Here is a 27,798-nt window from a genome sequence, read left to right on the forward strand (position 1 = left end):
TTTGGCACAGATTTCAGCTCACTGCTTCAACCCCTCTCTCACACTAAAATGGATAGATTCAGTCCTCATTCACAGCCCAACACGTCCAAGAATGAACAATATTATTACTCTTTTTGAAAATATAAAGCAGTTACGTGTCTGTGCAAACTATGATTTTTTGATTTCAGGGCCTTACCAAGGTCCCTATAAACTATATGGAAAACTATAGATGTTCTCATCGGCAGACAGAATACGTACTGCAGCTCCCCTGGGGTTTTGGCCATTGTTGTCTACTCCTGGCTCTGGCTGCCCATATAAGTGTCCTTCTCTAGAGTAAATATGCCCATGCCATTTGTATCAAAGCTATTTGGAATCTTCAATTACCTTCTAAGCACTAAACATTCTGAATTTGAAAAATTATCTAGTAAGAGTTCTTGCTAGAGGAGTGGCCATGTTGTTCTGGAAGTACCTTACAGGCAACATTGATCCTTTTGCTATGGCTACTGACTGTCATTGTAAATCATTAAATCAGATGGATTTCTCTCTCACGTGTAGAAATCACGCCTGATAGAATTGTCTATTAATTTTGGGCGTGGGCCTCTGCACTGTGTTCTAATGAATGAATTCTCAACATATTCCTTCTTTGAACCTCAAATAATTTTGGGCTTCATCATCTCTTCATAACCCTCCATCCATTACATTAATGAACACAAAAGGAATTTTCCTGTTCTCTATGCTTTAAAAAATCAGTTCCCTAGAAAAAATTATTGGGATACCACTCTTGATTGCATAAAGAGGGTAAATTTAGCAAGATATCTAGAAAGGTAAGCAAAGCAATCTTTGTGGCTCTTCCTTTTCTGTCACTTTTAAAAGAAAGTTGATGCTTCTCTTAGTCTTTGCATAACTAACCAAAATAAGCTTAATAAATAAAAGAAGATTTTAAAAAAATTAAATAAATTACTGAGTTACTTTATCACCAGAGTTTTGTAGTTCCAAAATTTTTGAAATCATTGCCAAAATTTCTAAGGGGCTACAACAAACATTGCAGAACTTGTTAAGTAGTTTCTGTGCAATGCTTTCCAGTCGATGCCTTAGGATCCCTATTTTCAAGGATTTTGCATTATCTGTAGTATCACAGTATGTCATTACTATCGATAACACAGAAGTAACTCTGCTTATACTTGGCTTTGTTTTGAAGGCCACCTGAATTCCGGACTGCTGGACTTCCTCCTGTTTGGCAGCTTAATTGCCGCTGTGGATCCTGTAGCTGTTCTGGCAGTGTTTGAAGAAGTCCATGTCAATGAAGTTCTATTCATCATTGTTTTTGGAGAATCACTTCTGAATGATGCTGTAACTGTGGTAAATAAATTACATATCCCAAATTCCTTGGATTACATATCCAAAATATCAGCCAAATTCTAGATGGTTTCTTCTGAAGTGTATTTTCCCCTTAAATGAAACACACTATCACTTTTGTGATCACCTCAGATATATAAACAGAAAGAGAACACTCACCAAAGTGCTTATGTCTGTTCTCTCTCTTCTACTTCAATCAGATGTTTATCAAACCGATATATAACAAAGAGCCAATTCAAGAAAAATTACGGGACATTTTAGAAAGTTTCTGGTTTGGTTTGTGGGGTTTTTCTGGGTAATGTTAATTTCTGAGTTTGTTGGGGGGGGGGCGGATGTTTTTTGTTTGACTTTTTTCATTTAAAAGGAAAGGAAAAAAGCTTAATAGACTTTAATGGACTTAATTGCAATTTTCTATTGATGTTTTTATTTTGATTGAAACACCTTTTTTTTTAACCCCACACAAAATTTTTATCAGAATAAAATAGTCATCAGTTTCATTGTCCAGTGTGAGCGGGCAGGGACTAGGAAGGCCTATGGCACAAAGATGCTACACAACTGAGTTGCTATACAGCTTCAATTGGCTTCTTGGATCATCTCCTATTCTCCTACCTCCAAAGGAGGGTAAGACATGTCCACCAGTCTCAGTAACAACTTTTTTGCAACCAAGGCAGCAAGGCACTGCAAGGTTACTGGCAGCAGCCTAACTGTTCACATGAATTTGAAAATGCCATTTTTCAAATTGAGAAATCTAATTGCTTTTAGATATCAGTCTCATTAGTATTTTGGGGGTATTGTCAGAAACAAATATTAAAATAAACTCTCGATGAACTCAAGTAACACCATCACTGGCTTTCAGAAAGGTGTTTTTGTTACTGTGAAATGAATACATTCACTCTACAAACGAAAGAAAGTTTGATCATTTGTTGAAGAAAGCCAGAAGAGAAGAATAAGTAAGATCTAAAGTCAGAAAGTTTGAAATAAATGGAGTTCTTACTTTGAAAAAGGAAAGGCTGGATGAGAGAAGAAAGTGGATGATGTAGCATGCTTTAAATGTAAATACGTAAAAGACTACTGTTACAGAACAAAGTCGCCTATGGGCCATGATTGGTGTTAAATATGATAGGAATTAACAAGCTTAGCTGGAACAACGATAGTTGAGAAAGCCATAGTAAAGTTCTCCTCCAACACTGGAGGAATTAGGTATAGATTAGACAGGAGGGTGTCAAGAATCAGGTTTATACACACTTCCTTAGGCAGGAGTATGGATAAGATGAATTCTTTACTTTCAGCACTATCATTGTTAGTCAATTATTTTAAAAGTTTTAGTACAATTATTATAGTTTATTCTCTTTTATGTTCAATTTATTTTACATATATTTAACCTATTTCAATCCAGTATCTTATTATTAGCATTGTACTATTATCTTATTTATTTTATACAGGTGATCGATTAAATCTGCCAAATAACTGGATTTTAGAATGAGAAGTGCTTTAGAAAGCACATCTAGATGTAACAATGCTTCTTACAGATAGAAATTATATTGAAATTAGAAATGGGAAGTTGTGGGGATTTTAAATTTTGTTTCTTCTTGTTCCCTGCATTTTTTCTATTTTGAAAAACTAAAAAAATCTGCGAAATCTTTGCTCTCCACACAGAATTTCCCCGTCATACATAATTTCAGCTTTCAAAATGTTGGAATCTATAATGACATTATTTAAATACAGTTAATTCAGGAGCAAATAATGTTAGTCTACTTTTCTTTTCAGGTGCTGTACAATGTGTTTGAATCTTTTGTTACAATAGGTCCAGAGAATGTGACAGGGACTGAATGTGTCAAAGGCATAGGTGCGTAGAATTGAATTCCGTATCAAGTCATTGATGTACATATGCACACTTTTAAACAAAACATTGTTATTATACTATCAGTAACTGTTATTTTTCAGCCTTTTCCCTTGTCACTCATATTCCCACGTTACTGTGGCATAGATGAATGCCCTAAGAAAATAAATAAGTGAATATTCCTGAATATTTGGGAAACGTAATCAGATTTATGTTCTTCTGAGGAGGCTCAACAGATGTGGAGTTCAGTTGTTAAGACCACAAAACTTGACAGCTGTGCATGTTTTCTTTCCATTTTATAACATCTTTAGTTTCAACCTATGCTCCCATTGCATTCCAGGAAAATTGAGATTGCATAGGGGCATTCTCACTCCTTATCACTGATTGCCATCAAGTAATGTTTGCCAGTGACTATAAAAATTTACTCACTATTTCTCATTTCAAGCATGACATGATACTACGTTATCTTGTGAATCAATGTTTTAACAATGGCTATGGCATATTCTATAACATGTTTTTGGAAAAGCATTTGTTTACAGAACATGGGGAAAAAATGGTTCAAAGGAATGTAGTGGGTTTTGAATAAACCTGAAATGGTGAGGCTTAACACCAAGCAACCTTGTTTTTTCTCCAGAATGCTGCATTCACATATAAAGTGCTAAAAGGCAATTCCTTTCAGAAATAATTGATGTGTCCTCCAAAATTTTCTCTGATGTGCTAGCCATAAAATAGAAGAGAGTTAGTTTAAACCATTATATTTCTACTGTTTAAGCTGCGTTTGATTTTGTTTTTCAGTGTCGTTCTTTGTGGTGAGCCTGGGTGGGACACTGGTTGGCATTTTCTTTGCATTCCTGCTCTCATTTGTCAGTCGTTTCACCAAGCATGTGAGAATCATTGAACCTGGATTTGTGTTTATCATTTCCTACCTGTCCTACCTCACAGCAGAGATGCTTTCTCTTTCCGCTATCCTCGCGTAAGTCTCTTTAATTACTGCTTGTGAAGGGGTTGGGAAAAGAATATAATTTTTAAAAGCACTAAAAAGGAAGACCTAAATTACATAGGACAGCTACAGAATATGACACTCATGAAGCTTATGCTGAATATCTTCACACTGCAGTAGATTATAGTTTGCAAATATTGTCATTCAGGCTTGAAAAGGAATGCAAGTTTTCGAGTGCAACATGAGAACTTCCTTTGCAAAACACAGACTAGACTCTTTCCTCTTTGTGTTTAATAATACTTCAATAACTACAAGTTGTTCATTTGGATTGACATCTTTCCCTATAATTTGTAATTAAAACAATATTTTTCTAAGGCATGATGTGAATGTCCATTATTTGCTGCTCTCACTGTCATGACTGGCTTGTTAAGGTTTGCTTAAATCTTGCCTGGTTTAGCTTGAATACCTCTGTGGACTTTCGTCTTTTAGTATCCATTGATTCCTGGCACCTTCTCAGTTTTGCTTGTCATATTTGTAGATGCTACAGTGAGTATATTCAAGATCTGAAAATCTTACTGAAAAAACCCAGATCATTAGTTTATGTCTAATGTAAACAAGATTTAAAATTATCCATGTAAAGCAGTGTGGTACTCTGAAGAGAAGTAAGGTCTGTTATGATGTAATGAAATGCTGTCTTCAGACCTCTTGGGGTCACCTTAGGGTGATTGTTCGAGATACACGTTTTACCTAAACTCAACAGTGTCTCCTTAGGAATTAATAGTGGGGTTTTGTCACTACGTGACAGACAGATAGAAATACTATTAAATGTTACAACAAATATTTTCTGAACATTTGTTTCTTTTTTTTTCCCTAGGATAACTTTCTGTGGCATCTGCTGTCAGAAGTATGTCAAGGCTAACATATCCGAACAGTCTTCTACAACTGTAAGATATACCATGAAAATGATGGCCAGTGGAGCAGAAACTATTATCTTCATGTTCCTGGGAATTTCAGCTGTAAATCCAGACATCTGGACTTGGAATACAGCTTTTATTCTGTTGACTCTGGTCTTCATCTCAGTATATAGAGTTATTGGTAAGGGGTTGATCTTCCTGTCCTTGCATGGTACTGTTGATGCAATCACATATTCTTCTGCCAAGAAAAAAAAAAAAAAAAGAGTTCTAGATGTGTTCCTTTTAAAATATTCCATTTATTTTAGTTGAATTTATGGTTGGGTTTGGGTTAGGAGGATAGATCTCTACAGTAAGCTTCATCATATGCTGAAAAATTAGTAGGATTTCACTTTTGATGACTTGTGAGGATATGACTAGCCCAGCAGTTAACATCAATCAAGCTGTGGCTGACCTTTGTTGACCCAGCACATTGTCTTGGCAAAATCTTGCAGTGAAATGGACTTTGTTCTTTATTTTGCAGCTTAACAAAAGATGTGAGTCTGTCAGCCATCTCTTTCCTTCAGCTCTTTCAATTTCATAATAAAGAGATTGTTTTCAGCTAATTTTATGGTTAACTTCAGGTTTGAGATACACAGTGATATCAGGTCATACATAATTACACCGCAGAGTTTTTGGCTTAAGAAATAATTAAGAAACAAGAAGCTGTCTTCCTTGTGTATGGTGGGAACTCTGGGAAACATGAATTCTAGAGCTTTAGGTCTCCTATAGCAGGCAGCATCTCACCTGTAGGCCTGAAGACAGTATTAGCATAACTACACACCCCTCCATATTACAATGCCATCAATACTATTTTTAGTGATTTGTAAAGACACTGGCACATGTTTTTACACATTTGTAAAAACACTGACTCTCTAAATAAACACTGTTTCAACTCAATTCTCCTTCTGTTAAAAGACCCTGTGCATATCACTGACTATGACACTAGAAATTCTATTCTTTCTCAGCTGTGAATTTCAAAGGTTAGCACATAACAGAACCTCACCTGTAGTGCCTATACCAGACAGCAGCACTCTCAGAAGTGCTGCTGGCTCACAGAACAAGCTTCATCTAACTCCTTTGGCCGAGTGTTGGTAGCAGGCAGGCCTGCCCTCCTTGGCAATGTAGCAATATGGGTGACAAGTAGATGGTGTAGAGAATTTGTTATGAAAGCAGACTGGTGATACCGTTTCTTTTACACACAGTTGGGATATTACCATTTCATAAGGGTATTTGTAGACATGCTGGCATTTTTCTTTTTATAGGTGTAGTTTTACAGACATGGATTCTTAACCACTACAGAATGGTCCAGTTGGAAATAATAGACCAGGTGGTGATGTCATATGGTGGACTACGTGGAGCGGTTGCTTTTGCTCTGGTTGTACTTCTGGATGGGGACAAAGTGAAAGACAAAAACCTGTTTGTCAGCACAACTATCATTGTTGTGTTTTTTACTGTTATTTTCCAGGTAATTCAACTTCCTAAGTATGCTTCTTGCAAGGAGAAGGAGTGCCCCAAAAGTACTGAATGCTTAAAGCAGTTATCAGCTGAAGGTTGCATATTGTTTCACTGAACTGAAAGCATAATTGAATTTGTAATTTTAGTAACAAAGATCCTATTTTATGTTTTCATATGGCACCACAAGGGACAAAACACAATTTCCTCTGTGCTAAAAAATGTTCAGTCTTAGCTGCTTGGTATTAATAGTGCTCAAGTTAATATCTGATTAAACATCCTTCACCTCATGTGAATAACTACAGGGAACAGTCCTTTTTATGGGCAAATACAGTCATTAAGCTGATACACCTGAGCCTAAGTCCTTGTTTTAAAATATAACAGTAAGTGGTGGGACAAGAAAGTATCAAAACAAAATAGCACTTTCTGGATGAAAAAGCCAACATTAATTTAAATGGAAATATGTCAGTATAACCAGTTTAGAATTTTTTCTCAAGTTTATTATAGCCACAAACTCCTGATACGTGTAGAAAATAACACAGTCAATGGTATAGGAAACACTTTAACCCTTCCACTACCACATTTTTCTTATAGAAGATAAGATAGATTTTTCCACTGGTTGGTGTCCTTTCAAACTTTTGTAACAGGAGCTGAGGGTATTGCATTATTTTATCTTCTAAAGAGGACAGAGATCAACTGAAGAAGTACCACCATATAACATACAAAAATTATCTATCTCTCTTTAACAACAACCAGCTGGAGGAAAATCTAAGATAATTCCAAAGTATTCATTATAATTTTTTGATCCTTAGGGACTGACTATCAAGCCTTTGGTACAGTGGCTGAAAGTGAAGAAAACTGAACACAGAGAACCAAAACTGAATGAGAAACTTCATGGCAGAGTAAGATTTTTAAACAAAACTGTGGTATCTTTTGGATTTTATGGAGTGCCCTAAGAGAATTAAAAAAAAAAAATTAGAAAAGATTTCTTTTTGGAAGGGAGGGAAGAATCAAATTTCAAGCGCAAAATCGTTCAAACATTTCAAAAGTTATCTGTAGGTTGTAATTTGGCTTTGGGCTGGGTCTTGTGAGGGCATACACAACTGAAGGTTCTGGTCTTTCACTTCACAATTCAGTGGGGCTGACAGTACTGGGGAAACAGCATGGCTGGAATATGCTTCATCTAAAAGAGGGGGATGTTCAATTGAAGATCTCTAAGGCAAAGCATGTGGAATAAGTTTACATTTTCTTCTTAAATACTGGTTTCTTATGGAAAAGATATGAAAGCAGGCTTTGTAGCTTACCTAATACATAGAAAGGTAGTCTGCTGCCCAGTGCAGATGTTAATTATGTAGTGAAATTCCAGATTAATGGTAATAGTTCAGTGTGAAAGCTGTGTGCCTCCATTTCTTTAACCTTTTGAAACATTTTGAAACATCATCTCTTCCAATTCACTTTTACACCATACTGCAAAGATTTTATTCAGTAAAAGAAAAACATACATTTTCAATACAAATATAGGTTAAAAGATGGAAGACTATAAGACATCTTTCATGGCCTTCTTTAATTAATAAACTTTTCAGATTTACACAGCTATCCTGCATTAAGAATTTTAACACATTCTTGTATGATCTTCTAATCTTGTCTATTTTCATGTTGGACGTTACCTGAAGTGAATTAACAACTTAGTGATGGACAGGGTTTGTTTCTGATTAATTCTCTTACAGACTACTGAATAAATACATTCTGCTTTTGTTATCCAGCAATTCAAATTTCCATTTCTGTTCAAATATTTTACTATTTGAAAATCAGGATTCTTCCCCAGGTGAAGATCTACAGTCTCTCCACATTCATGGGATATACCTGTACATGACACTTAGTAGTGCAGGCTGAGTAGCAATGTTAATCCTAACACTTTGCAAAGTTGTATGTACTGATTCACCACTTCCTAGAATATTCTAGCAGACACTGTGTCAGGAGGCACAGTGGTCCTAGAACTGTATAAACTGCAGTCTTCAGAGAGAAGGGAGCACTCTCTGTTTCAGGAAGGAGGAGGGAGATGACTTATTATAATATCGTTTTCTCCATTTCCATGTCAGGTATCTCCTGAGGCAATGGTTGGTATTATTTTCAGGAAAAATCCATATCACCCACGTTGTTCTAAACCTAGCATGCTGTATATTCTGCAGTGAGCGCTCCAATGTTGAGAGTGAAATGTAAACAACATATGTAGAAAAAGACTAAATTCTACTGGCAGCTGCCTTGGTTTGAATCAAGAGTTATAAACTCAGGATTTCTGTCAGCCATCTAATATACCCAGTATGGAATTTTGCCCTAGATATCAGAAGAATGGTGCCTACTTCTATTCCAAGGGATGTATGGATTCCTCAAACATCTAAAAAGAAACACTAGGGAGTATTTTCAACTGATTTAATCACCAACACAAACAGTGGCTGATGTACTTCGTAGGGCAGAAAAGGAGATAGCAAAATGAGTCAATAAAGAGAGTTTTAAAATTTAATGTTAAGATGGGGGCTTACGTAGCTTCTTGCTGAGACCCTTGTAATTAAAAAAATTGTGAATTTCTAAAGAACTGGTTAGAAAGTTCAGGACATTTGAAGACAAGCATATAGTAGTTGGTATTTCAGTAAATGGGAAAAAAAAAATCTGCTTAGCAGCAATAAAATTATTTTGCATAGTCACCTGGTCTAACCTGACATAAATTGAGCTGTTTTCTAATTATGCCTTTTATTTCTGTAAAGATATTAATGCCATTTTCACTGTCCTAGGCCTTTGATCACATTCTTTCTGCGATAGAAGACATTTCTGGACAAATAGGACATAATTATCTGAGAGACAAGTAAGTAGTAACTAACTTGGAATGCTGAAATATTGCTAAGAAATCTTATCTGTAAATTATGACTTTTTAAGTCTCTAAGTTTAGAGACAGCAAGGATATCAAATGTAGTTGAAAAGGTTATATATTGAAAATACTGGAAATATAGCAAATGTGAAAATAGGGGGGGGAGTGTTCCCTACAATTGGAATCTTTTCCTTTTTTCCCACAGTTAAGATTAGGCCTTTGCTAATGCCTCAGTTCACATCCAGGGATCAGTTACTCTCAAGATTTGAGAACTGGTCATTTGCACAAGATTTAAACTAAAATGTTAATGTTGGTCCTTCTCTGTAGTACTCCATTTCATGAACATTATTTGTGTGGAGACACTAAAAAACATCAGCTACAACTGTCCTGGTTGTTTGTCCTATTCCTACAAAGAATGTGTTCAATGCTTCTGAAAGTGATGGCCGTGAGTGCTTGAAAATTACTCTAATAGTTTAAGCCTATTAGTTTGAAACCAATAATAAAAATTACAGATCATTTCCATCCCCCTGTTTATAGCTGATTCATCTTGAGAGAAGCAAAATTACTCAGCTGAAAGATACAGACACCATTTTCTTTAAATTACACATAAAGAGTTACCATTGTGATGGGCAGACTTCCACAATCTGGATGAACAAGTGTGAAAGAAGGACATTAGAGCTGGACATCTTTAAGAATGTTATTTAAGATTAGGCAGTTCTCCCCTTGGAGTTAGGTCATTTCATAGGTACAGACAGTCACAGTTCTGACCTGCCAATGTCCTGCTGACTCAACATGTCCGTTCCAATCCAAAAGCCATGTGGTTGTGCTAGCTTTCTGCAGAGCATTCCTCTAACCCTTGCTGAGAAGCCTGAATATATTAGCTTAGGTTTAGCATTATGTTCACACAACTATAAAACTCCTAGGCTGGAGCTAGATTGTACCACAGCTCAAGCAGAATTGCTCACCAGTTATAGGAACAATCTCCTTCATTTTCTTTTGCTCTTTGTTCATTTATGCGTCGAAGAATTTTCATGAGATATCCCAAATAGAACATCCCCTTTCTTTTGCTCTAAATTTTTAGTTTACTTTTTGGGAATGTATTTCAGCAGGCTATAATGCAGGAAAATACATCCCCAGATTTAAAATACTGTCTTGAAGATGGAGCTAAATATTTTTTAAATGGCAGATTAGAGTTTGACTTCTTAGATGTCAGAAAGTAATCTCCCTGAGTAACAAGGGAAGGAGTAGCTTAATGTGGATCCATGGTTGAGTGTGTTCTTTGATGACTAATGTATTCTGAATGAGACCACCTTAAATCTGCTTCTTTTGGACTATATGTACATGAAAGTGATGCTTCCCCAAAGAAACAGCAGCCCCTAGCATCCTTACTGATGTGCTTAGGTGCAGCAACTTGAATTAGAGACTGCTTGTCAGATATTCTTCCTAGAGAAGGGGAATAGTTATCGATTCTATGAATAATATTTAGCAACAAAAAGGTTTCAACAATCTGAATAAGAAGTCATAAACTCAAAATAGGCATTGGGCAAGATGGGCAGAATCACTTTGAATAGTAGTCTCAAAAGTTGCCTCATTGCCCTTTAGAGAAAATCTTGAGGAAGGTCGATGAGGTCAATCTTCTGGAGCCTAAATATGAAATGGCAGATATGCTGCTATCAGACAAGCTTGGAAGTGTAAATCACAGAAAACAACCACCACTTCTATCCCCCAGAGTACATAAATGGCATGAATAAGGCCCTCTGTAAATCCTTCTGGAAGGACAATGTTGTTGTCAACTGATTTTCTGCACTGGCTGTCCTACAATACAGCTGGGGAAAAGCAGATTCCCTTCCAAAGGAGGAAAGAAAATTAAACTTTTAGAATGAAGCTATTAGATATAACTGCATAATCAGAAGTAGAAAACAAGCTAGCATAATCTCCCAGAGTATAAAATGTCCCAGTGACTCTGAAATAGGATACTGTAATCATAGTACTCTTGCTGTTGTAGTAGTGTTTAGTAAGTGAACCTATTAAATGCTTTGTGACAGCCGCATAACTCTGTAGCAGGCTTTTCCTCAACTTTCTTTAAATGTTAATGGAAAAGATTCAAAACACAAATCTCTCACATTGCTAAGTTTACCATTTTTTAAAAAGTGCTTAGCTCACAGAAATACCATTTATGCTAAACTGAAAATGATGTAAAACTAAAATTGCTTGTTGCCATTAACACAGTTTGTTTAAATCATTAGGTGGTCCAATTTTGATAGGAAATTCCTCAGTAAAGTACTGATGAGAAGGTCTGTTCAAAAATCAAGAGACCAGATCCTAAATGTTTTCCACGAACTCAACTTGAAGGATGCAATTAGCTATGTGGCTGAGGTACTCATGAATACTTGCTGACATGTTATAGCATCATTTGAGTTCTTTGTGGTTTGTGGGGGTTTTTTTTGTTTGGTTGGTTTGGTTTGGTTTTGAGTATTTTTGTGGTTTTTTTTTTTTTATTTATAATATAAAGTTGCTATATTGCAGGAGACATCTAAAAAAAATAATTTTTATTTCTGCTCTGCTTTCTTTCCCTATATGTGTTATGAGTCTCAATATCACCCGGCTTCAGTGGTGTAGTTCTCAGTATTATGCCTGATCCTCAAGAATGAGTATATTGTAATTACGATTGTACTTACGTCAGTGTACATTTCTGTTGGATTTTACTGATTAACTTTGTTTCTATATTCATTGCATGAAAAAAATACTGTAATTCCAAAGGGATCAGGCAAGCTACTGTCTGTTTAAATGTGTCAGCAGCCTGACTCCTGCCAAACAGTGGTTCTATGTTGACGACAAATCAGAATTGAAGAAGCTTACTTCCAAATGGTGTGGATACATGACTAAAGTAGTAGACTGCTATAGTACCTTTCTGCCAGATCACAGTAACACCCACAAAAAAAGAAAATTGGGAAGGGTAATTTTAATTCAATGAAATCATAACACCCACAGTTCAAAAATTAGGGTTAAAGTTATATACTACAGATAGCAAACATGATCACAGAATTGTGGAGTTAGAGAAACTTAAGACTTGCAACAGGAGACATTTTTAAAGTTACAGAACAGAAGAAAATTACTGGCCTTCTGCAGGAGTACTATTCTCAGACTGGAGCAATGTTAACAGATTGTGTAAGAATTCCTAATCTTCCTCAGTATGAAACTGGCCATTTACTTCAAATCACCACAAATATGCAGTGTTCATACAGTGTAGAGGATAGTTTTAAACAGAGTATTTTAGACAGTAATCTTTGAAGTGATCATCTACTTCTGCCCAATAATCTCCAACTGAACTCATTATCACAGCTAGGTGAAATATCAGTTAATTTCTTCAATTAAAATAAACACTATTATTGTGACTGAATCTGCTACTAATAATAATCTCTTTTTTTAAAAAATAAGCTACAGCCAGGGCAGACTTCTTCCATGAAACATGGAATTTCAAAAATCAAATTCAGAAAATAAGATTAAATTCAGAAATTATGTTAGTGTGAAAAATGGGGAGTAGTTCACAAAATAAGTAAATACTTCTTTTTGAGATTTTGCAAATTGCCCCTCCAGTTTTCATACCATTTGAGCTCAAAAACTAATTTTCTTTCTCATGGTGCTTTCTGGGTCACACCTTAGAAGAAGAAAGTTACATAATGACTTTGATGTTGATGACCATGAGACCTATGTTCTGATTCACTGCTGAATCTGTTCAGAGCCTACTTCTTCATGTCACTGACCTGATCCAACACATAATACTGTAACATGTATGTGGGCTATCACAGTAAAAGGAAACATTTGTTTGATCTACTCTATGAATGTAAACATGTAAAGGGAACACAATACAGTTAAAGTTGGAGAAATGTAGATAAAATCTCTTCCAATATTCTGCAAGGGAATTGTTTTTTCTTGGTGTATTCTTCATTACAGTTTAAAATATAGAGACCTGCTATGTGATATCTCTCTGTGATGCAAAACCCTAGATGGGTTCAACCTATGTAACCATAATGTCACTCAACAGCTTTCACACCTAAACAAAAAATTGTGCAAGCAGTAGGGAAAACTGGGAAAACATTAATCTGAGCTTTTCCAGCAATTCAATTCTGACGTGTTTCAGAACTGAAAGCAAATCTCATCTCTTCAGCATCTCATCTCCTCATGCCATAACCTCTTTCAAATAGTCTCGTAGACTTCCACCTACACTTAAACATTGCTGCTTCCAGCCTGGTAGAGAACAGAAAGCTTAGTATTGTATCTTCAAAAATGGTACTGTTGATGCAGTGATGTGTTGAGTCATAAAAATCTGCATAGATATCCCTATATATTTAGTCTGCAATGTGGTACAAAGTAAAAGGGCCATCCCTGAAAGGGTCTGTGAAGAGGAAAGAGACTGCAAAAGTGCAAGGGTATAATTTGTAAACAGATTGAAGCCTAAGAAATCATTCACATCCTCAGAATCAATTTACAATAGTGGAATAGCTTTCTCTTTGCTTTGTTCACTAGCATAACATCACTTAGTGTAAAGAAACCTTACCACCAAAAAATGGTTTGTGTTCATTAACCAAACACAATTTCTCTCCTGCTTCTTGTGCTATTTGCGTACAGCAGCCTCACAAATTATCTACATTTTCTGATATGCATTTTGCCCTAAGTGTTTACAGCTTCTTTCTTTCTGTGGCCAGGGAGAACGTAGAGGTTCCTTGGCATTTATACGCTCTCCAAGTACTGACAACATGGTGAATGTGGATTTCAGCACCCCACGCCCAAGTACTGTGGAAAGCTCTGTCTCTTATTTGCTGTACGTAATACAGAATGATTCCGGTGAGGTGGGGGGTACGTTATATATGAGGAAATGGAAACTGTTACAAATTTTGAAAAACGCATATTACAGAGGCTTCATTCACTACTTTTTTGAACTTCTATTCATCTTTTCTCCCACATAAAATGGATATTCATACAGTTATATTGTATACAGCATTTCACACAAAATTTTTTGCAGTAAAGGCTGGTAAGATGAAGCAGACATCCACATTAGAGTTGTTTCATTTTGTTCACCAACTGCTAATGGCAGGCCTAGATGACATTTCTGTGTCTCCTACAGAAAAAGTCAGGAGAGAGGCAAGAAAAAACCTTGCTCTTTCCTTAACTCTTTCATGATTCTTTCACCAAACAGACTATGTGTCATGTAAACTGAGAAATTAATGCTACACCCATCTGAAAGACAAAAAAATACAATCTTTTCACATTTCCCTTCATTTGCTCACTCATTTTCATTTAGCTGATTTTGACCTTCCCTTTATTTTCTTTTCCCTTTCATCTTCATTTCTCCCTCTCATTCCACATTCTCCTGTTTTTATTTCCTCTCCAGCAATTACAGATTTTTAAAACTGCTGTCTGTGTATTGTATTCTTCTTCAGGAGAGAAAAAGCTGGACCAGTGTGCCTTGACATGCAAGCTTTAGAGCAGAGGAGGAAAAGTATCCGGGACACAGAAGACACAGTTGCTCATCACACCCTACAACAGTACCTGTATAAACCCAGGCAGGAGGTGAGAGCAGATTGGACTGTTTTCCAGTCTAAAAGTAGGAGACATTAGGAACCAAAACTTGTGAGTGAAACTCAAAAGGAAAGAACCTGTCTGCAAAATCTGCACCTTCAAGGAAGATAGGCTCTTTGTCTATATTTCTTCTCATTTATGAATATGCCTCTTGAACAGAACTGTATCCTTGATTTTGCTGAGGCAAATGAAATGTAGAACTGGATCCAACATAGGTTCTGAAGCAGGATTAAATGGAGTGTATCAATTGAAGTGATTCAGATGCTTACGGGGGAGGCTTATTTGAATGACAGTCACTCTTACATATCTAAAATTCTGGGATTTATACCTGTTTCATGGTGAAGAAAGAAAAATAGGAGTTTCATTAATGCCTTCAGACTAGTCTTTGGTTCATCCTTTTTACGGAGTTGTTTATATTTGCATGACACTGATTAAATGCATTGATTCAGGGCTTCCAGCTGTATTTCTAAATAAATTGTCTTCCCTTCCTGGCCACAGCATAAACACCTGTACAGTCGACATGAGATCATGCACAGTGAAGATGAGAAACAAGACAAGGAAATTTTCCATAGGACAATGAGGAAGCGCTTAGAATCTTTCAAGAGTACCAAACTAGGAATAAACCATTCCAAGAAGCTCAATAAAATTCACAAGCGAGACCGAGGACAAAAAAGGGTAAAATACCTTCATAAGGACCCAGATGTAGGCATGGGATGGAAAGGGAGGACTCTGAAGGGTCCTATGTTCTGCATTTATCTCTGTCCTATATAACTTCATGAACTTGAGGGGCCTAAGCAAGAAGAGATTAAACCATGAGATAACTCAAGGGACATCTTCTCACATGCTGCTTTTCTCTGTGCTTTAGGACACTTCTGGGTGAGAGATTTTTGATCACTTGAAAAACAACAGACTTTGAGCCACGCTACAACACTGTGGGGAGATGTTGCAGGGTAGATGTAGCAGGGTAGCACTATAGTATAGAGCATTCCACATAATTTGCATGAAAGAGGTAACATACAGCATACATTCTTTTCCTGTAGTGAGTACAAGTGTTGGGGGAAACTAATGACATCCCTATTGAATCTCAAGCAAATATTACAACAGATTTCAGGGTTATGATGCTGAACTCATGATTTCAAAGGATGTCACCACCATTGCTGTCTGATGATGGTAACATTTTTGGTAACTTTTTTTGTTTTCTTTCAGCGAAACAGCGGTGTCATACCAAATGGAAAAATACCTTCAGAAAATCCAGTACAAGATTTTACTTTGAAGGAAAAAGGTAAAAAGACTCTTAGACCAGTTTCATTAACTGCATTTCACCAGCTACATTGTCAATGAAATATCGCTGAAAAAAACTGTGATATGCAACAGTGAAGCTGGCACTAAGCAGGGGCTCCTAACCATAATTCAGAACTAAGAGTGGGGATCTGCCCCATGCTGAAGTGCTGTGTCTTGACAATATAGAAGTTATTTTTCTAGGCAGCTGGATGACAAACCAAATTTTAATTGGCCTTTTAACTCATATTAAAAATAACACATTTAAATTTTGAAAACAAAACATTGCAGTAATTATAATGTGTCACTTTAAAATGTGGTTTAAAAGCCACCAAACTCTTACTGTGTTCTTTCCTCTGTTTGTGCATGCAACTCCTTTATCTCAAAGAGAATTGAAATAGAGAGGGATTCATCTTTTCTTAATGCTTCAAGCAAAGATGTTTTTCTTTATTATGTACTTTGAATCATTTTCTGAGCATTATCTTTCTTTGACTGACAGAGGCAATACAGGCTGACTGAATAAGTGTAATATCCTAGAACCTTTTTGAATGGGAAAAGCTTTCCAAATACTTTTAAGTAGGTCATTCAATGCTGTCTTGTTAAAGACACTGTATATAGATGTTACCCCCTACTTAAAAAAAAAAAGCTTCATCGGAAGACAGTCTTAAGCTGTTTAGTAGCTGTTGTAAAACGATTCTACTGCAGTAGAAGTAGTAATGATCTCACCAGGTTTGAAATCAGTCAGGATACTAATGCTGGCCTCTTTCAAACGATGAAAATGCAGTGAATGGTCATTGTAACAGAATGACATTTGTCAAAAAATGAGCATTTAAGACACAAAGTGCAGTAGCAGTGGTGCCACATCATAGATTGATTTGTTTCAGTCCTAGGAAAGCAGACAATTCCGTAGGCCAAAAGCTTACCCAGCATGTGAGATCTCTTTATCATAGCACCAGATAATAACACAAGCCAGAAACCTGTGTTGATTTTCATGATGTAATTGGTATCTAAGTTGCAAACTCTACATATATGCACATTCTCATTTCAGTGCTACAACTGGTGATTAATCTTTGCCCTTATCTAGATCCTTGTTAAGATAAATCTTTGATAACTATGGCAGCAACAAAACAGCATGAAGTAGATTTTCTATGATAACTGATACAGATCTCTAATCTGTATCTCTAATCTAATCAAACTGGACTTTATTCTTTTTCCAGATTTGGAGTTTTCTGAATCAGAAGAAAATGATTATGAAACTTTGCATCTAGGCAAAGGAGTTGACTTCCTGGCTAATGTGACAAAGCAAAATTTCACAGATACTCCTACTGGTAAAAATATTAATTACCTACAAAGTTGGTTTTTTTCCTCTCAAATGTTAAAAAAAATTAAAAAAATACAAAAATACTAGAAATGCTGCTGATTTAGCTGTAAATTTTGTTTTGATGTGTTCTATTAGAAAATATATTTGCTTAATACTAATATTAACAGATAAAAAGTTTTGGATATCCAGAGGCATGGAGCACATCAAATTTGGTAGTGACAGAAGTTGTGAGCATGACTACCTAGACCAGTCCTAAAACCACTAATTATTTCTAGCAACAGAAATGTTAGTTTAGAGTTGTCCTACCTCACAAGACCAGTCAATACTAGTCCTTTGGAATTGCTTTCTACTTGCATTTGAAGCACTTTGTTGTGACAAATTTCATGCTGTTTCTTTCAGGCCAGATCTCTTCTCTTAAATTCACAACTCACTTCCTTACAGGCTCATAGAAGTCACTGAAAAGGGCAGATTTGCAGCATTCCTGGAGAATTCATTGGACTTGATTTCCAGCCCAGAAAAGCTCCAAAATATCGGATAGCGTATCACTATATATAATAGAAATTATGTGATTTATAAAGTTTTAATATTTATTATTTCTCTTTAGCACTTTGCTATTTGAATTTTCAGCATGCCACTATATGCTTCATTTGTAACATGGTGCATATGGTGAAGAAAAATACTTGTGTCTGTACTTTTTTGGTAGATACAGCCTTTTCACTGTTCCATGACAAATTTCATGTTTGAGAATGTACAAAGACATCCAGAAATCAATCCAGAAATAAGTGGGTGACAAGATGCAGACCTAGACTAATTTTTTAAATTTCTGTTTCTTTTCAAACACTACAAACTCAATATCTATATTACAAGGCCCCTGTAACTTACTTTTGATTGTTATGCGGCCTGCTCGAGCTCTCACACACGTCTGAGTCCTTTATGGAGTTGTACAGTTTATGTTTTTCCATTTTTTTTTTATCCGACCTTTTGTTTCTTTTTTTATGGCTTCGATTTGAATTTTCTGCAGTTATTTTATATTGCGCTTTATTTTGCATATTGGATATAATATCCAGATTTTCTCTTTAACAGAAATCCAAAATTAATAGCAATAATTGAGGTAGAAAGAGCAACCTATGCGTGTATAATGATCTGTCACACATATACTGGCATGTATCGGCCTATTTTTTCCCCATTACAGCTATTCTCCTTTTACAAAGCATCTTGCTGTATTACCAAGAAATCATTTTAATTAATTGTATTTGTCATTTGTGAACTTTTTTTTTAGGAATTGATAACCCAGTATTTTCAGCTGATGATGATCAAAGCATCTACATGAAGTTCTCACCATGGTTATCTAGTGAAGATACGGTGGTACCATCACAAAGAGCTCGAGTGCAGATCCCATATTCTCCAAACAACTTCAGACGGCTCACACCATTTCGGCTCAGCAATAAATCAATAGATTCCTTCCTGCTAGCAGATGGACCAGAGGACCGACCCAGATCTTTTCTCCCAGAATCAACACATATGTAATATTGTAAAAGATACTATCACTTTTGTTTTTAATCAATCAGCCTTCTTATCAGTAGTGATTACTGATACGTGAACTTACTTACTTTTCTAATTTTTCTTCTCACAGAGCACCTCTTTCCTTTCTGATTTCTTCATACAACTAAATATCTTCTATTTTCCTCCAGCTCGAATAACAAAACATCTTTCTATTTTCTTTCTGCAGAAGATCTGTCAGACTATTTGGGGTCCAATGTCTTGCTGTTTTTATAAGGGTCCTGTTCTTTGTTTTGGCTTGAATGCCAAGAAAATAGCATTCCAAATACCAGAATATTGTGCAATCATTTTCAAGAGGTTCCAGGTTTCTTCATTAGTGAGTTCTAGATGATAAAATTTGTACCTGAATTCCCTCACAGGAATCAGGTACCGTTTAAACGGTGTTCAGTCTTTTTGAGTAACACTATCACTACTGTCTGCAAATGTAAGCAAAGTAGTCTGAAGCCCCAGAAAGGCAATACAGTTGCTGATGCCAAAGGATATGGTTTGCCCATAAGAGGTCAGATGAGTCATTTAACCATTGGACTCTATTGCATTTGGATGTACAATAGGAGCAGCAGGGCTCGACCAGCAATGGGCTGGGCTAAGTTTCTCATTCTTAGCACGATTAGAATATGATTTTTGACTCTATTGCTAAGAAGCCTTGAGGCAGTTCTGAACATTTGTCCTGGTTATTTATCCAGTGCCCAGGAAGGGAAAATGGTCTCACTGCTACAATGCAAGTATTTAATGACAGTGCTGATGTCATCATTAAATTACATAAAAAAGAGTTTAAAAATTAAGCCTGTTTACTAGAATGCATCAGAGTTCCCTTGCACAGGTAGAGATAATTACACAACAGCCAGACTGTGGAGAAGCAGAATTCCATTTTTTGTTAGAGCTTTACCTTTAAACTGTGAGTTTATCTTAATCCATATCCTATTTTGAAACCAGACAAATGCTTAGCTTTCTGATGCAGTAAATAACTTATTGCTTCTAGTATGTTGGAGGCTTAAAATTAAATTGACTCTGAGTTTAAATGAATATCCTAGGTGCCCTTGAATTCTTGCTCTATGGCAATTTTTCACACCATAAAAAGAGCCTCTGCTTCTATAATCAACACAGTCAGTGCTGTAAATTAGGTGGGTCAGGTCGCAGTTCAGACATCATAACTGAATAGAACATAGGGCACTGAGGGGATTATGCAATGAAATGCTACAGTTAGTTTCATCATTAATTTGCTTTTGTGGAATCCATGACCACAAATGTGTGATCTAGTGTCCTTTATGCATCAACAAATAAAGGAATGTGGTAAGTTGAAAGTACTTCTGTAGTTAATTGATGAAAGTTTGTTCAGACAAAGACCTCAGGATTAAGAGTGAATGCTGGTAATTTTTATTTGAGAAGAGCTTCATAACCTTTTGAAAAGAAATAGAAAAGGAAGTTACATTTTTCTTCTATTCTGGCTTCTGTCCCTACAAGAAGATGTGCTAGTTCAAGTGTAATTACAAAAAGCACATCACTTTCTTTACTGGAGCAACCTGTAGGTCTGTGGTTGCTTCTAGTACTCAGTTCCTTATTAATGTATATTTGCTTATTTTTTAAATGATGTTTAAAAATGAACATTGGATTAATTAAAGAACTGTGAATTAAATTCCAACATCCTGATTAAAAACTTGAACAATGACCAGCATTCCAAAAGGAAAATTTCTCCTTGACACTTATCCACATTGAAATTCTCTTCACTCTTTTTCCCCCTGCGAACATTGTCATAAAACATTGTTATATGACTTGCTGAACATTTTCTTGCTAACCTTTGTTCTTTTCCTCTACTCTACTGCCTTATTTATAATTGACTTTATTATTAGGAACCAGTATATGTAAGGTCTTGAGCAGGTATCTTTGATACATCAAAATCACTTGGTTTTGACTGCTGTGTTTCCTAAGAAGTATTTTGGGAAGTTAGATTTCCCAAGCTAATAAGCTTAGACCTTGAATACTCTCTGAAACAGTCCTCTGAATTATCTCCTTAATAAAAATCTCCAGGAAACAGGAGAATGATACTGAAACTTCAATTAAAAGGTTTTGAAAAACAATGTAAGCTGGAAGCCAAGGGTGGAAATCTGAAGTTTCTCTACATAGCCTAAAGTATACAGAAAAATGATCATAGGTTCTGGTCAGTAAGAAATTGACTCCCTGGTGATATACTCTGCTACTTGATTGAAAGAGCACTTTTCTTTTTGGGGTTTTTTTTTTTTTTTTTTACCAAAAAGTTTCTGAAAGATTTCCTTGCTGAGCATCAGGACTAAATGTTTCAAGATATACACCTTAATGACCAAATGATGGCTCCATGTCCCAAATGTCTGAAACAGGCAGTTGTTCATCACAAACACTGAAGTTTCACCTGATACTTAGCAAGGATAAGAAGTTTAATAAACTTATTTTAAGTTGTCAAAGGTAGAAATCGGGACAGGGTACAGTTCCCCAGAAAAAAAAGAAAAAAAAAGGGGGGGGGGGAAATAAAATTAAACCACTCACTTTCATAAGAATTTCATAAAAATAGCAAAAAGCAAAGCAAAAATAGTCAGCATCCTAGAAACAGAGAGTGTGTATTACAAATGTTTCTATTTAATTGTGCTCTCTAGGTGATATCGACCATGATGTTGAAATGACAGAATACTCCTCTTCAGATGATCAACTAAACCAAACTGAAGGTGTTTCAGTGACTCCCCTCCATTTCTTCCCATCATGTCTTGAGATGCCTTGGACACAAAACTATTCTTCACTGGAAAACCGAGGGAATGTATCTCTTTCTACTGTCTCTGAGTATATAGCTTCTTGTGACCCAAATGTACCTGATCTCTTCTGGGAATCAGGTACAGATACGAATAACAAAGAGACAGTAAACTCAGGTTATTGTTCTGAAGTTAACTACAAATCAGAGAATTCACAAGAAGATAATTCCTTACTTATGTTTGAAGGGCTGGAAGACTCTTATATGAAGGAGCCCCAAGAGAAGAAAATGTTGCTTGACATACAAGGAAACTACAGATCTGCTGCCAGACGTGTACAAAGCCGACGTTCTTTTCACAGGCCAAAACCTCTGCAACACCCTAAGCTTCAGAAGCTAGCATCTCTTCCAGCATCTTGCCATGTCCCTCCACATTCTTTGGAACAAGAGGAAACACAGTTGTGAGCCAACTTTCTCCTTGAAAGGAGAAGATGAGAAAGAACAACATAAACAAGGGGCTTCTGTAAAAATAGAAAGCAACCTATTGGTTCATGAGGTCTGCTCTAGAATGGTTTCAGATGGAAAGGGAGTCTTATGATGTCAGAAACATTGGAGCTTTTCTGCTGCACTTACATTTTTAAGTTCTCATTCATAATGAAAGGGAAATATGCCTCCTTGTTATTTTTTTCATGTAGACTGTTACAAAAGATCAATATTATTTTTGGAAGCCTAAATCAAGAATCTTTTCAAATGGTAAATCCTTAGGTTTTTATATGGAAATGGTTTCTTATGCCATTATGCCATAAATACATTTAAAGAAATGGGCTGCACTTGATGCTTCAGTAATGGAATTAGTTATGATGTATGAAATCAGTGTAGGAGAAGCCAACGGTTAGCCTCTTGCCTGCTTTTAAATGATGTTTTAAAGTCTACTGTGATTGAAATGGATCAGTGCCTTTTATAAGTGCAAGCTAAAGAAAAATATTTCCTTGCTCTTGAATATTTGTGTCACTGAGTAATTGTGGGATATTGACTCTGGTGGAAAATTTTCCAGGGAGAGGAAAGTCCTGGTGTCTTGAAAAGACTCCAGGAAGGCTATTTCCTTCCTTCACCTTCATTTCCTCTACTCAGTAGCACTGGAATGAAAGAACATCCAAAATTAGCTCAGAATTTTAGTTTGTGTGGTCACAAGCAACTCATTTCATATTCTTAATTATGCTGCTGTATTTTAAATAGCCTTACTCAGACAGAAGTGTAAATATTTGTCATTTTTACTGCTGCTTTGGAAGACACCTTCCAAATACTCTTTTGGATTTTATTGTTAATTTATGTATCACTTTCAATAGCTGACCAGGATACCGGTCTCTCAGATCCTATCCTGCGTTTTGCCACATGGTTTAAGTGCCACAGTGACTCAGGATGTTGATGGTACAGAGGTAGTTTGGCTACTGTGTATATATATCTCTGTTTGTTAGGAAATTGCTTTATTTTTTTGTCCCAAATTTTCTATTAAATGGTAGTAGTTAAAATTGCACTAGACATCTACTGCATATGGATCTGAATATACACCGCCTTGAAGACAGCGGAGACGTCAGTGAAAGCCAACTCAGATGAAGACTAAATAAAAGTGAAAACTGAGCCCTCTCGTGGGTGTACACCACTACATGACAGTGTATAGTCCTTGGGCATATCTGTATTTTGCCTTGTATGATTCCAGTCCTGAATTTTTGGCTTGAAGTCTTCCATGGTATTAAGTTGCAAAGATTCAGTGAAATGAATAGAAGATGAGTGCTTAGCTGCTTCTGTGATCCTAATGTGCACCTTATTTCTATCTGACATCAGTGTAAACCACTGGTAAATGAGCTGAGTCACCTTCAGGGAATCTGAATTGCTTAAGACTGAATTGCTAAAGCCTCTGGATCCAACAGAGGCTTTATTTGGTAAATTTTACTTTATCATAGGAATTAGTGGTTGTTTACCTACCCAGATTTTGAACGTGTTTTAAGCGATTCTGTGTCAGATGTCAAATTGAAGATTTACCCAGGCACCCAAAAAGAGTGAAGCAATGTGTGAAAATTCATGCCCACGTATTTTTCCTATCTTTGTCCTCTTTGCTAAAACTGCCTGTTAGGCTATTGCAAATTGCAGATATGTGATGGAAAATGTCATGTACAAACCTATATAGATACATAACGTATGCCTTTAGGGACTAGATTCAGAGTCCTGGTTCTTTTGATATCAACACGCAAGCAGCTGCCTGTTTGCAGGCAAATCAGTGTCAAATCAGTGTCCCTAATTGGAAAGTTTCATCACACAGTTCTAGTCTTGTTAATGAGGGTCATAAGACATAAGGCTGTCACTGGTAGGGATGCTAATTTTGTAAATAAATACTGTAAATACAATTTTTGTGAACTGAGTACATATGAACAAACTATTTTGGTGAAGTAGACCATATTAATGCTGTTCCAGACATTACAATTGGAACAAGTATTTCAGTCATTTGCATAGATATATAACAGAACCATGACTGATCCCACTTATTAGCATAGGTGAAGTGCAGTGCGCCAAAATCTAACCTCCAGTCTCATAGCAAAATGCTGAAGTACCAACACCAAAGTTGGCAAGATGGTCATCAGGTATAGGCTTTGAAATAAAAGTTTAATCTCTTATTGCTGCTATACAGAGGTCATTGCTGTGTTGCAGCTAGAAGAAGAACCGCATTGTGGACTGCGTTTTCTGCGTGATTGTTAAAGCATTCCTGATCTATTTGTGTACAGGCTACCTCAAGAAAACATTTGTAAATCATCATCATCACCATACAGGAATTTTTACCAGACAAGTGTTGAACACACACACGAGAGTAAGCAATTTTGAAAATCACAGATTTTAATGTTCTTGTATGCTTTTATGCTAAACAAGAGAGGACCAATTGACACGACAGTGTTTACAAATACAGCAGTCTCTGTGAAAAGTCAGCAGGATTTTGTATGGTTTTGAGAGGGCTTTGGACTGCAGGAGTTTTACAAAACAGAGGAACATTATGCCATTTTTAGCAACAGAGGAAATGGAAAGACACTATATACAAAGGGCTTAACTCTCCATTTACTTTCAAAGGCCTTAGACACTGTATGTTATGTCACCATAGTTGAACAGATGAAGGATAAAATGAACAATTCTGATAGCAAAGAGACGTCTCCCTGGAATAGCCTGCATCATTTCTGAGGCTCGTACGCCCCAGGAAGATGTTTCTAGTATAATTGTCTCTACAGCAGGGGTTTGTTTGGCATAGTTTCTCAAATTGAAATGTGATGGGAAAAAAAAAAAAGCCTCATGTCCCCAATTTCTATATTGAGAACATATTCTTAGCTAGAATACAGTGAATTATAATTCCTTATTTTTTCCAAGGCAATTGCTCCCAATGTCTACCAGGTACATACAAAAAGCAGGTTATAAGAGTTCATCATGTCTCTCACCTTTTTTTTTTTTTCCTATACTCTTTCTATACGCTTTCACGTTTCAATACGCGTCCTGTGGGTGCAAATGTTTAGTTGCTTCTTCACACTTTAATCAGTCAAGCACCACTTATTTCCATTAAAGCAACATAAATTTAGAGCTGCTGAGGATCTGGCTATATGTTTCAGCTTCCTTTTTACCATGTGAATTGGACTGGAATGACCAGTTGGGAAATTAGTTCACCTCTGCTGAGGCCAGTTTAGTTCTTCCCTCCCTCGCCAAAAACTCTATCTCTAAATTATTTTGTCAGATGCTTTGTCAAAGAAAGACAAGTTGAGAATTCCACAGTAGCTATTTATTGAATAAGTAACTATGGTCTACCTTCTTGTAAAAAGATGAGATGCAGAAATATTTTATATCTCTTCTATACGTTTTAGTCCATGGATAAGATTCATTTTGACAATGTTTATTATGCTGCACTATGACCTAGCAATGTTAAAAGAAAGAAGTGTTACCTGCATTCAGATGAATTCTGAAATGTCTGAGCTGTGAAGCTAGTTATTGAACTATATGAAATTATGTTTTATAAATGTATGGTCTAGCCAGAGATTTATGTAACAAATGTTGCAAAATAATCACGTGCCTTAAATTGTTACTCTTTGGAGTGCTGTCGTTTAGAGATTTTTGTGTGTACTTTCCAAAATTTGTCAACTTATTCCATACATTTTTTAACAAGTCAGGTTGTTCTGCTAATGTGTCTTTATAGAAATGTTTTAATAGTATATCATACTGAGAAGTTTGGCAATAAATTGTATCACTTTGGTGGAATCACACTGCTTTGGCAAGTGATTTAGAGAATAATTTATTTTGTACATTTAGAGAAGACTCTCCATTCAGGCCTTCTAAGAAGTTTGTATTTCTGCTCCCAAATCAAAGTTAAAGAGACAATAGTGTACTGCTGATAACTCATGTCATTTATAAAATGCCAATCATTAAAAGCAGCAACAGAAGTTGTAGAAGATCTCCTGAGTCTCTCTCTGAAAACTACAGTTCTAGCTGCATTCGAGTCAGTGACAGAATTCCTACTGACTTCATAAGCCAATAGTTCCATTCTTAAAACAGAAGGGTTCATATTTTGTCAAGATATATAATTTAAACTTTACGTATATAATGATATATAGCATCTAATTCTAATATCATTCTTTCCATGTGAAAAATCAAGAGATTATAAAATCATAGAATGGTTAGGGTTGGAAAGGACCTGAAGACCACCTAGGTCCAACCCCCCTGTCATGGGCAGGGACACCTTCCACTAGACCAGGTTGCTCAAAGCCCCGTCCAACCCGGCCTTGAACACTTCCAGGGATGGAGCAGCCACAACTTCCTTGGGCAGCCTGTTCCACTGCCTCACCACTCTCACAGTAAAGAATTTCTTCCTTATATCTAACCTAAATCTCCTCTGCTTAAGTTTGAATCCATTGCCCCTTGTCCTATTGCTACAACCCCTGATGAAGAGTTTCTCTCTGGTATCCTTGTAGGTCCTCTTCAGATACTGGAATGCTGCTATGAGGTCTCCACGCAGCCTTCTCCAGGCTGAACAGCCCCAGTTTTCTCAGCCTGTCTTTGTACTGGTTTTGTTTTACTGTGCCATGCTTTTTGAAGACATGGTAGTCACTAATGCCAGCCAGCCTGATTTCCTACACAGAAACCAAGGAAACTTAATCCAAGCTATTTCGTATTGGATTAATCAATTTTCCCTGAAAGTTCCGTGATCCCAGTGAAAATTACCATTTCTCCTGAAATCCTGCTGCTGCCATCCTGTTTCCATACCTGATATTGCTTTCTACAGTAGATAGGAGACATGGGGTGAAAAAATAACTTCTAAATTTATTTCTACAGTAATGGAGTTAAATACTTATTGGAGTTAAATAAACATTAGTTTCTAAGTATGACCAAACCACATGCTAGCAAATAAGGTGCTGCAATGGCAAAACTGGATAGAACCGGCTTTGTGGTATGTCCATGCAATAACTAATTAGCTAATAGATCATTAAATCAATCAGGGGGAAGTGTCATCCCTTGCGACCTTTGTTGATACACAAAACATACAAAAGCCATAATTTTTCCAGTGGAAAAATTAAACTCTGAAATGAGCATTGAAAGCTATTGGCAAGGATTCTGATAGGTCAGATTTAATGTTTCTCAGTTTAGTGAGCCAAAAGGTTCATCACACTGAAACAGATCGCAGCCTTTTGCAAAATGATGTGCAAACACAGCTGGCACGCAGAAGATGAGAGAATTCAGTGCTGTTCATTACTTAGAAACACAAACAAATACAAAGTTGTGGTCAGCACAGTAGACCCATACAACGTAACGAGCGAACAATCCAAGAGATTTTAGGTTATACTCCAGATAAACTCTAATCTCTGATAAAAACAGTGAGATTATAACTATATCTCAAATCCGAACTGTGTTTTCAATTTTCTGAAACAGTGTCTGTGGACTGAACACAC

General features: G+C 36.3%; 1 protein-coding gene across 1 annotated transcript in view; it reads left to right on the forward strand.

Moving 5' to 3' along the window:
- SLC9A3 (solute carrier family 9 member A3) overlaps positions 1-19,089 on the forward strand; it is a 45,040-nt gene extending 25,951 nt beyond the window's left edge. Inside the window, exons 3-16 of the mRNA XM_030507843.1 lie at positions 1,178-1,338; positions 3,103-3,181; positions 3,971-4,148; positions 4,990-5,210; positions 6,331-6,533; positions 7,333-7,422; positions 9,310-9,380; positions 11,630-11,759; positions 14,090-14,205; positions 14,825-14,954; positions 15,462-15,638; positions 16,170-16,245; positions 17,459-17,569; positions 18,842-19,089. Of these exons, the coding sequence (XP_030363703.1) occupies positions 1,178-1,338; positions 3,103-3,181; positions 3,971-4,148; positions 4,990-5,210; positions 6,331-6,533; positions 7,333-7,422; positions 9,310-9,380; positions 11,630-11,759; positions 14,090-14,205; positions 14,825-14,954; positions 15,462-15,638; positions 16,170-16,245; positions 17,459-17,569; positions 18,842-19,089 (1,991 nt within the window). The remainder of the gene's footprint in view (positions 1-1,177; positions 1,339-3,102; positions 3,182-3,970; positions 4,149-4,989; positions 5,211-6,330; positions 6,534-7,332; positions 7,423-9,309; positions 9,381-11,629; positions 11,760-14,089; positions 14,206-14,824; positions 14,955-15,461; positions 15,639-16,169; positions 16,246-17,458; positions 17,570-18,841) is intronic.
- The last annotated feature ends 8,709 nt before the right edge of the window (positions 19,090-27,798 follow it).

Source organism: Strigops habroptila, chromosome 1 (assembly GCF_004027225.2).
Source record: "Strigops habroptila isolate Jane chromosome 1, bStrHab1.2.pri, whole genome shotgun sequence".
NCBI classification, from domain to species: Eukaryota; Metazoa; Chordata; class Aves; order Psittaciformes; family Psittacidae; genus Strigops; species Strigops habroptila.